At 38.4% G+C, this 12,027-nt stretch overlaps 1 protein-coding gene across 3 annotated transcripts in view; it reads right to left on the reverse strand.

The window, feature by feature from the left end:
• C1QTNF7 (C1q and TNF related 7) overlaps window positions 1-12,027 on the reverse strand; it is a 90,422-nt gene that overhangs the window by 8,893 nt on the left and 69,502 nt on the right. The window contains exon 1 of one of the 3 annotated variants that reach the window (XM_006918986.1): window positions 5,765-5,858. The exons of the other annotated variants lie outside the window; for them this stretch is intronic. Coding sequence (XP_006919048.1) covers window positions 5,765-5,825 — 61 coding nt within the window. The 5' untranslated portion in view covers window positions 5,826-5,858. Of the gene's footprint in view, window positions 1-5,764; window positions 5,859-12,027 lie in introns of those variants that run through there. 3 annotated transcript variants of the gene reach the window in all.

The raw sequence follows: 12,027 nt of genomic DNA on the forward strand, positions 1-12,027 counted from the left end.
TGATTCCTAGAAATCTTATTAGTGAGAAACTACTGACGCAACTTATCCAAATATAGGCTCCATATCCTTGATCTTCATATTATCAGTGGGGCCTCCCCCACAAAATCAAGGAGAACATCTCTGTCATGCTCTGTCTGCTTGATTTGTCATACAGCACACACTCAGAATTACTGATCTTATTGTTCAACTGCGATTAAGGCACTTTCTGAAAGCCTAGTAGATCTGAGAAAAATACCAGCTTTTTTCAAATGCGCCTCAGATGAAGGAAGTGGAAAGAGCCTTGTATTCGTACTTCCATCACAGTTTAAGCAAGATGCAATGATAATCTTGCTAGTCCTTCTTTCTTTAAAAAAACTGATTAGAGGAGGCTTTGAGAAGGGATTTGAAAGAGGAAAACCTGCCCATGGAAGATAGTCATTAAAAGGCTTTTAACCGGACACAGGATGGGATGGTATAGCTGAGGCCAGGAGTTGGTTCTAAGAGGGACTTAAAATTATCTGGAAAGAAGTTGCTTTGAGCAGTGACATCTCAGACACTGTGATGGAGATTCCGAAAGCGCAAGCAAACCAGTCATCAGGGATCAGTCTATGAAGAAGTGTTTGGTAAGGGTCTAGGTTATGGTGGGGGGTGGAAAGAGAAATTTTAAAGATGTACTTGGAAGAAAGGATATTAACATTTCTGGTAGCCAGGCAACAAAGTGCTCAGAGAAGGATTAAATTAAAATGTCTGAAACAAATGCATTAATTGAACAAATGGTTTGCCTCGCATTGACAAGTGCACAAGAATATTGTCTGTACAGAAGTGTAAACCCTGAAAGCATTTCCAGTTAGAATCTTTTGAAAGGCACACAAAATGATTATCCATTTAGGTCATTGATATCTCCAACTACAAACCCCAACTCAGGCTGGGGGCAGAGGAGAAGTTGTTGATGTTGTTGTTTTTAGCAAGGGAAGGTGTGAGTTTTGGGGGAAAAAAATAAAGAGAATGAGATATGAGAAATAAAGAGAATTACAAGCGAATGAGGATATAGAGGATTTAAAAAAAATATTCCTGGGGTCTATTTGTCCCTTTCTCAGTGTTTGAGAAATATAAATAAAAAACTTAAGTTGCTTTAATTTTGTCTAGTCTATCACATTTAAAAATATTTTAAGTGTTTATTTTTTGTAAAGATAGAACATGCACATTCATAAAATTTAAAAAAAAAAAAGAATATTTAATGAAAGGTAAATTTCTTCTGCCTAGTCTTCCAGACATACAATTTTCTTTTCCAGAAGCAATCACTGTTGCTAGTTTCTTGTGTGTTGGCATTACTACGTGTGACTTTCTGCTTTTTCACATAGCTTAGAGATCCTTTTGTTATCAGTATAATAGAGAGTTGTCTCATTTTTTTTTTTTTTTTTAGTGGCTATAGAATATTCGTTGTATTTAACCAGTCTCCTACTGATGGATATTTGGGATATTTTCATTTTTGTGCTATTATAAACAATAGTGCAATGAATATCTCCATATACATATTCTTAGCACATTATTTATGACACGAGCGGTAAAAACCTTTTCCTAGTTTGCGTTTTTTGCTCTGTTCATGTATTTTTGAATATTTCTATCATGAAACCAGACTTCTGAGGTTCAATTTATTGTGTTGAAAAGCCCTTCTGTACTTCAAGATACTGAAGAGAATTATTTCATTTTTATTTCCGTTCTTTTATTGTTCCATTTGTTCACATTTAAAATTTGACCCATTAGAATTTTTCTGATATAAAAAGTGTGAAATAGGGATCCAATTTTATATTTCAACACCTTATATCGAATGATTCATCCTTCACCCACTGCCCCACTGCTTTTCAATGAATTTGGTTATTTTGGCTGAGACTGACCTATGTGTGTCGTAGCTTTATAAAATTACATTTTTTAAAACGGCTTTATTGAGATTTAATTTATACAGTGTAAAATTGCCCAATTTAAAATAAAAAACTCAATGTATGCCATGATCTAAATTTAGAACATTTTCAAACTTCAAAAAGAAAACAAACACACCAGCAGTCCCTTCTCATACAAAATGCTTTGAAAGATTGCATTGAATTTTGCAAATTTATATACAACATGTGCTAAAACATGTATTTTTTTCACCATTATGCTTCTTTGGAGTTAGAAAATCAAAGCTCTGGAAATATTGTTAATCTTGAACAGATCTGTCCATGATGTTAATTGTAAAGGACGTTCCATCCTGTTTATTTTTATTTTTTTTCTGTAGGGGCTACAAAGTAACAGGTTTTTAGTTGTTTAAGCACATAATTTAGAAAATTACATAGCGACACTATAGATTTCATAACCTTTATGCTAATGTGTAGTTTGAATCTGTAGGCAGGAATGTAGTATATAACGTTTTGTAAGGTTTTTTTGGGGGGTGGGGGTAGGGGATAGAACCCTTTGTTCTTGCTAAACTAGCCATGGAAAACACTTGAAGAAATAATGAATAAATCGGTTCAATAACTGAACTTCTAGAAAATGTGTCCACAAATTGAGATCCCTTTGTAAACAGCATTTTTCCTTTTATTTTAAAAGTAAAACAAACCCACGCATATACAATCAACTAATATTTGACAAGTGATCCAAGAATACTCAAAGAGAAAATAATAGTTTCTTAGTAAACAGTGTTAGGAGAACTGGATATTCACATGCAAAAGAGTGAAATTGGACCCCTGACTTACAACTCTCGAAAAATTAACTCGAAATTGATTAAAGACTTAAATGTAAGACCTGAAACCATAAAATCTCTAGAAGAAAACATAGGAAAAAAACCATTGACATTGGTCTTGGCCACAGTTTTTTGAATATGACGCCAAAAGCACAAGAAACTAAAGCAAAAATAAATAAGAAGGACTACATCAAACAAAAAAGCTTCTGCACAGTAAAAAAAAAAAAAAAATCAGTAAAATGAAACCTATGGAATGGGAGGCAACCTAAGGAATGGGAGAAAATATTTGCAAACCATATATCAGATGGGGAGTTAATATCCAACATATATAAGGAACTCATACAACTCAATAGCAAAAAGCAAATAATCTGATCGAAAATGGGCAAAGGATCTGAATAGACGTTTTCTCAAAGAAGACATATAAATGACCAAAGTACACGAAGGAATACTCAGCCTCACAAACCATCAGGGAAAAGCAAATCAAACCCACAATGAGCTATCACCTCACACCTGTCAGAATGGCCATCATCAGAAAGAGAAGAGGTAACAGTGTCGATGAGGATGTGAAGAGGAAATCTGTGCACTGTTCGTAAGAGTGTAAACTGGTGTAGCGTCTACGGAAAACAATATGGATGTGCCTCGAAAAATAAAAATGGAACTACCAGGTATCCCATTTCTAGGAAGTGAAAACAATATCGGAGAGACATCTGCCCTCCCATATTCATAGCAACACTATCACAACAGCCAAGATATGGAAAAACCCTATGTCTATTAACAGATGAATGGATAAAGAAAATGTTTTATATATATTATATATACATATATAAAAATACATATATTCAGTCATAAAAAGAAGGAAATCTTGCATTTGCTATAAAATAGGTGAAACTTGAGGGCATTATACTAGGTGAAATAAGTCCAACAGGAAGACAAATACTACATGATCTTGCTTATATGTGGAATTCAAAAAACCAAACTTATGGAAACAGAATAAAATGGTGGTTATCAGGGGCTGGAGGGTGGGAGAAATGGGGAGATATTAGTTCCATTTGTTCACATTTAAAATTCAGCCCATTAGAATCAAATGGTCAAACTTCCAGGTATCAGACGAATACATTTTGGGGATCTAATGTACAGCATGGTTTCCATAATTAATGATACTGTATTATATACTTGAAAATGGTTGAGACAGCAAATATTAAATGTTAAATGATAATTATGTGAGGCGATGAATGCGTTAACTAATCTAATTGTGGTAATCATTTCACAGTACCTGTGTGTCAAATCTTCTTCACCTTGTACCCATTAAACTTACACAACGTTATGTGTCAATTATAACTCAATAAAGCTGGAACGAAATAAAAACTGTAGTTGGTAGCAAAGTAAAACGGTACAGCTGCTATGCAAAACAGTCTGGTGATTCTTCCAAAGATTTAATAAACCATATGATCCAGTAATTCCACTTCTGGGTTTATACCCCAAAGAAGTGAAAACAGGGACCAGAAGATATTTGTACACCTGTGTTTGTAGCAGCATTATTCACAATAGCCAAAAGGTGGAAGCAACCCATGTGTCCGTCTGCAGATGACTGGATAAACAAAATGTGGTGCACACGTACAACAGAGTATCATTCAACCTTGGAAAAGAAGGACATTTTGACACATACTACAACATGGAAGAATCTTGAAGACGTTATGCTAAGACAAATGTTGCATGATTCCACTTATATGATGTACCAAGAATAGCCAAACATATAGAGGCAGAAAGTAAGATGATGGTTGCCAGGGAATGTGGGGATTGGGGAAGGAGGAGTCAGTGTTTAATGAGTACAGAGTTTCCGCTGGGGAAGATGAAAAGCTTCTGGAGGTGGATGGCGGTCCGGTGGTCATCCAACACCGCGAATGTACTTACTGCCACAGAACTATAACTTAAAAATGGTAAATTTAATGTTACTTATATTTTACCCTAATAAAAAATACTAAACAAAAGATACTGAGATGTAGGCAACATAATGTTAGTCTTATTACTGTGTTAGGTGTTTTCGAGATAACATTTACTTAACCCCCACACCACTTTTATTTTATAAATAAGAAAATTGAGACCGAGGGCCCAAGTGCACACAGCCATAGATAGGGCTCGGGCAGGATTTGAACTGAGCTCTTTTCTGTCTCCAAACCCTTGAGTTTTCCCCTATGTCATGTGAAGGAAATGGTAACATTACTTCATGACAAAGGGCTGGACTTGATTATTAATTCAAGTTGAAAATGTGTTTTGCCTGGAAATCATTAGAAAGAGGGTAGGTAACCAGGGACGGCCAAAATGAGACATATCCTTGGCCTGCAGAGAGCGATTTCACAACAGCAGGCTTTCCTTCTCTCGCTGCATTAGGAGTGGCACTGTGAGCAAGACGGGATGGGGACCCTGTGTGTTCACATTCCAGGTCCTTCTGTTTCGTGGTTCCTCAGCTCTGCCTCTGAGGTCTCAGTTCTCCTTCTTAGACCGGCTTCTCCTGTTGGCCATGAATTGCCTTCCCATCTCCTGTCACTGCTCACCCCAGAAGACCACACACCACATTGTGTTATGACTATTTCCTTGTTTTTTTCTCCTCCAAAATATAAACTTTGTGGCACCAACATTCAGGACAAAGACTGGTCTACAATAGAGTCTCAACAAAGGTCGAATGAAGAAAAAAATTTTCATCCATATTTATTTTTATCAACTGTTCATGATTTATAAAGCCTTGGCTACTTTACGGAAAATGCTATGATGGCACAGTCGTAATAAATATTGACATTTGTCAAATATTTTGTAGTCAATAGAGCAATGTTAAGGCCTCATCATCTTCCCAAAAACCCTTTGGTGGTAGGTTGGACAGGCAGCTGATGTCAGATAACTTGTTTGTGGTCACAAAGATAGTGTCAGACCAGAGATTTGAACCTAGGACTTCAGTTCCATGGATTCTTTATATAGAGCTGTCTGTTTAATACACTCAAAAACTACCATAATGATACAGGCATTGCATCTACATTTGCCAAAATTCTAAAAAAAAAAAAAGAGTAAACACTATACCTTGCTTTGGGATGGTGTGTCGCTCCAGGATTCTAAATCCACAAGAGACAGGATCTTTCATGAGAGCCCAGAGAGAAGCTTGCTTTGGTACCAGACAGAAAAACAGATCCAAATTCTCAGAGGTTTCCAAATACTTGTGCTAAAAATAATTTTCTCCGTTAGTCCCAAAGAGCCAGAGGCCCTGGAAGTCATTCGTTGGGTGAGGCGCAATCAGGGGTCGGTTAAAATTATGATTTTGTTTGAGATAAACCCCAAGTGGCTGCCTTTGTTGACTGCAAAGTTTAGAGGCTCGTCTATCTCTGTGTGTCGTGGCCTCTTTTTCACATTTGTTTACTTAATTTTTCCCCTCTTCATTTGTTTTCCACTGCGTGGATGTTTCAGGAAATAAAAATTACTCACTGACTGGAAAGTAGTTGTTAACTTAGAGAAAAGTTGTTTCTTATTTGAGAATTTTCAAGGTAGCGTCTTCAGATCCTAGATTGGGTGGTGCCTCGTGGAATCACAGGAAGAGATGTTCCTAGTCTGATAAATAAGGCAGGAAAATGGCCTATCATTCTATGTGATGTAAAATGAGAGAGTCACCAGTACAATACTGATCTTTTTCTTATTTCTCTTCCGAGTGGATAAATGATTGGGTATTTTTAGAAGACTAATATATCTTTGTTTCTATAGAGAATTGATCATAACAACTCAAAAGGCAGAATGGTTCTCCAAATCATTTGATGACTCATTTTCTATGTAATCAATTTCTTTGTTTCCTTCTAATACATATTTCTTATGTCTCCTTGGCAACGGCAATATATAATTCATGGTGTCACTTATGGAAATTAAATGACTGAGAAAAATTGTTTTTAATCTTGTTTTCTCCATCATTCTTCTCGAGCAATTGAGAACAATAATTAGAAGAAATATTTCCGAAGTTACGGAAGTGGACACGGACCACAAATTTCACCAAGAGGATTGGTGGGCTTGGCCCATTCTGATAAGATTCATTTCACCTTAGCTGTCCACGCTCTCATCTAGAGGAAATAGTCTTTTGAATTTTTTGGCCATCCAAAATCTGAGTGCCATCAGGGGATAGTAAAAACAATGCCTTAAACCCAGAAGTGAGACACAGTTTTCTTGCTAAATTAGAGTAGAATTAGTTTTAATACATAAATTTGACATGTAACATTGTATAAGTTTAAGATGTGCAGCCTGTCACTTTGATATATTTACATATTATAATATGATTGCCATTGTAGCTGTATTTATCACATTACACGATTACGGTATAATAATATTGTCTAATTTATTGTTCTGTACATTGGATAGCTATAGCTTATTTACTACTTCTTACGAGTTTGTACCCTTAGACACCATCACTCTATCCTCCCCACTGGGAACCACCATTTTATAGGGTCGGATCTTAATCAGGTAGAGTCCTTGGGTTTGTTTTCTCATCCTCAAAATAAAATAGTTATCCTGAGAATTTCTAGATTTCCTCACAGTTCTTAACATACTCTAACAAAGTGCTTGTGCCTGATGAGATAGAATTTTAAAAAAATGGTGCCAGCCACTTCTAGGTAGAAATACAAGTCACCTTGAAGGAGACTTTTGTTGTCGTTGAGAGAAGTCACTCATGTGATTCTTTTCCTGCTGTACATAAAAGGAAGCATTTGGCAGTTGCTTAATGAAGGTTTTTCTTCTCAGGGACCCATGACTGGAGAGGGGTTGAAATTATTTGCTTAAAGCAGTCAGTGCTTTCTGGAAAGAAAGGAACTGAGGGTCTACTCCTTCTCTCCATGATGTACATTTAGAAATATTAGTCCTGGACTGTAGAGTTGGTCTGTTCCAAAGCCTGCTGTGAAGAAAAGACAGTGCAGACAACAGAATAGCACTGACCGGGAGGTAGGCGGGAATCTAGGCAAAAAGGTTTAAAGGATTTGGGGGTGGCCAGTTTGGGTACAATAGATGAATGAGACTGAAAGTTTGTCTGCTTTCTGTCATTCTGTCACAGCAGCTATCCTTTGGGGGACAGTCAAACACATGACAGTGGATTAAGAGAGTCATTATGTTGGAGCTTAATGACCAGGGGATGCTGGGAATAACAGGAGAGTCACCTGCAAATGGACAACCATCTGCTGGACTGGGCGTGACTAATGTCACCATTTGGCAGCAGTAAATCAACAGAGAGAGCAGACAATCAAAGGTTTTGCTTTTCACTTTCTGCCTGGTCGGAAGTAGGAAGGACCCTTTGAACCAAGCAAGGCCCTAGAATTCTTAGATCATTCACGGAAGGGAAGATTTGGATCTTGGTTAGTCTACCTGCTATAAAAGCAAATAGGATCCTAGCAACTAATTTTAAAAAAATGGCATGACGGCTTTTGAACTTGAACTGGCAAAGCAGGTCATAGAGGATAAATGCTTTCATGATGTCACTCTTAACATAATGTCACAGAACAACTTATTGTCATGTGTAAGAGAGTCCTGACTGTCCCCCTACATTCCATACTGAAGACTTCTAAAAGGCCGAACTAACCTGAAACTGACTGGATTTTGTTAACTAATGTCACTATAATAAAGATAAATAAATAAAAGGCTGAACTAGAATACCAGTTCTTTCAAGTTTAATTTTAGGTATTCTAGCCTTTGGGTATATTCATTGATTTGTATATAAGTGATGACTCTTAAAGAGCTTTTCCCATTCACTTTTCTTTGGAATAGCACAATCTTTGTCAAAGAGTTTAGAAAGGGATGAGTTGCTTGTTGACCTCTGAAAGAGATAGATGTATTCTTATTTTTCTGCCTTAACTTGGCCAAGTGTTGGTACAATTCATGGGTATTCATATTTGCTTTTTCTGTATCATTCACAACTTTCTTAATTTCCGTTAGTGTTTGAAGATTAGATTTTTTTGTGTTGTTCAAGTATCACAGTAATTTTTCTGTTCTGCAATATTTGATTTTTTTCTTTCATTATTAATATTATTATTGTTATGATCTATATTTTTGTGTACTTATTCTTCTTCGCAGAGAGAGCAAACCTTTGAATTGTCTCCTGGAGCATTAAGACCTCAGATACAGCTAAAGTTTATTAGTTCCTATTTCACTGTTATTTTCACACTTATTTTAGAGACCGTGGCAAAAACCGATGGGTAGAAAAATATGTTGAGGGGAATATTGACTTAGAGTAAAAAGTGAGATTCTATTTTTACCAGCTTCTCATGCCAAGGCCATGTTTTTATTCTTTTTTCTGGGCAGGTAATTTTTTCCCTCTCAGTTGGTAATTTTGTTTTCCTGTACCTTTAACTCATTTTTAAACTGAATTCGGTTCAATATAGACTGATACAATTAATGCTCACAGAGCATTTAACAGTGTATTGGAAAACTAGCTCCCATGAAAAAGGTTTAGATTTGTAGCTTTGTCAATATCCTTGGTGTAAATACTCCCATTACGGCCAATTTTAAGCTACCAACCTGATCTTCACTCACTAAATGCAGAGCTGGGAAGATGTGTGCAGAACTGACCCTTGCCGGCCGGTCTAAGCTGACTCAGCACACCACTGTAACGTATAGATGCCAATTCTACGTACTATAATTAGTAAAAAAAAAAAAAATTAGTTGATATATAATGAACACTTATGTGTCAAGACATTACATCATTATCTCCCTTAATCCTCACCGTCATCTCTTGAGGTGAGTAATTTTATCATAGTCCTTTTACATAGATGAGAAATTTAGGCAGTCTGACCGCTATTTCATGTATCTCCCTAGGATGTTGCTGACTTTCCCATTCCAGGTTCCTGCATCCAAGCAGCTTGTAGTCAGGTGGATTATACACCTGGCTCCTCCTCCTTCTCCCCATAGCACCGGCTTCTGCCAGGAATATAATCTTTTTCCAGCCTCGGTGCCTCACGTAGTTCATCTCCTCTAGCTTGCAACTCCCTGCTAGCCAAGACCCTTTTCTTCATCTGTTCACATTTGTCCTTACGCATTGCTTTTGCCAGAAAGCCTCCCTGTTATTCTCAACCAGGCAGAGCTTTGCCCTCTCTTAACCTTCCCGGCACATTATTTGGACTCTCTTACGCACTTTAGCTTGCTGACTCTCAGCTAGATCTCTTGAATCAGCACACCAGTGGATCAGGTGTAGACATCTATATTTTTCTAAAGCTTTATGGGTAACTCAGATGGCAGCCAGGCTCTGGGACTCTTCACCTTATCCACTCTGGCTCCAATGACGCCCCCTGTGTTGATCCTTCCAAACCAGGAAGCTTCAGCGATACAGATCTGGTCTTCTACTTCTTTCATCCTGTTTTTTCATTCATTGCCTGATCACATATTTATTGAGTGACTACTACACACCAGGTTCTGAATGCTTGATCTTGGTATTCAATGAAGAGTAAACATAGAGCCCTTAGAGAGGAAAAGTCTAGTGGGGGAAAACAGACAGTTATCAAATAATCATAAAACTATGTTTTAATAGGATGTTAATTCAGAATTTCCATCATCTTGGAGTTTCAGATGAGGACCGAAAGCAGAGAAAAATGGGCAATTAGTGCCCACAGATTCATTTAAGTCTTGCTAAAAACCAGCTGGACCTGGCACTGATCACCATCTACTTTTTATCTGCATTAAAAAAAACCAAACAACTTAGAAGTTCGAAAGAGAGCCATTAAGGTAGAGGGCTATTAGCTGATGAGGGAGTGCCGAAGGTCTCTCTTCTCCCTTCTTTTGAGGGACGGAAGGGAGGAGGGACATCCACCTCTAGCCAAGTGGCAAGGATCCCAAGAGTTCACTGATAGGATTAGAGGTGCCTGCAAGAAAGAAACCCTCTATCCTCTTCCCTGGTTGACATAAACTGAGCTGTGAAACTGAAAGCCTTACAACTATCATGGGATCAGAAAAATGTGATAAACAAGCTGTGGGGGAGCCTGACCCAGCCCTGGCGTTTGATGTCTGATGTGGCCATAGAAACGAGAGAATTCCGAAGGCAGAAGCCTGGCTGCCGCAGCGGGAGCAGTGCAGGGGTAGCTCTTGGAGAGGCGAGGATATATGAGTTCCCAAGAGGTGGGATTGAGCCATCTCGATGGGACCTCTTGAGCCAGGAGGGCATCCTTCTAAGAGAGCCAGTAAGAAGCCCTTGAGTATATGACTGAGTACAGAAGCTGAAGCTGGTATAGGGGAAATGCGAGGTATCAGCTAAGGAGTGAATCACCCATATCAGTGAACTGAGCAGTGTGGAGGTCCTTCAGAAAACTCCCAATGACCCTGAGAATATGTTCAAGCAGAGAGAGCCAATATTTGAAGACCTGGAACACAGAGCAGTCACAGGCGGCCGGGAGAGCACCATGCAAGCGGCACCTATGAAGGAAAAATACTTTCCTCGTGTTTTTCTAATTCTCCTGATCTGACTCCAGATGTGCCCAAAGTGGAAAGAGGGGTAGGAGATGGGGAAGAGTGAAAAACCGTAGCACATCTCGAGCAGAAGACATGGGAAGGGAACGAACAGGCTTTGTATTGGAGGTGAGATTGAAGTTTTGATTTAGATTTATCTTTTTTAATATCTAGAGATGAGTCACAATTCACTAATGAGATTGTAACCAAAAGTGACCAGAAAGCTAAGGAATTTGCCTGAGATATCATGAAAGGGCAGGAGAGGAAGATCCAATGGAATCTGACTAGAAGAAGTGATAGGAAAAAAATGAGCTCCTTTCTTAGTTACATCCCATGAAGGACAGATAGGACCATTTGATGAATTCAGTAAACTCTAGAGAGGGTTCTGAAGGAAAAGTGAAGTGTGTTCTGAGAACATTCGGCAGGTCGACCTAGGCACGACTAAGGGTCAGGGAGGGCTTGCCTAAAGAAATGACATCTGACCAGAAACAGGAATAGGCATTAACTAGGAAGAGGGGTAGAAAAACACCTCCAGCCTGTGGGAATGCCATGTGCAAAGGCCCTGAGGTAGAAGAGGATGACTCTGAGATGCTATTGCAAGATGCAAAGGAGAGCAAGTGCCTGGAGGGAGGATGTGCCCGGACCAGGCAGGGCTCTCCTGGCCATGGAAGATTCTGGTCTTAATCCTGGGGGTGGTAGGAACAGGGTTGATCAGGCTGTTGATTCTCTCTCAATCCCAGTTTGGTTATAATAATAAAGATGTTGAGGAGAGGTGATCCTATTGTCACTTTCTTGGCTTTTCAAGGTGAGTTCAACAAGCTATAAAGGTTCAGTTTGGTTTCTGAACTGGATCTGCTTTGATTGTAGGGAATAATATGAGTGCTTGTGAG

The sequence above is a fragment of the Pteropus alecto genome, unplaced genomic scaffold (genome assembly GCF_000325575.1).
Source record: "Pteropus alecto unplaced genomic scaffold, ASM32557v1 scaffold5, whole genome shotgun sequence".
Classification (NCBI taxonomy): domain Eukaryota; kingdom Metazoa; phylum Chordata; class Mammalia; order Chiroptera; family Pteropodidae; genus Pteropus; species Pteropus alecto.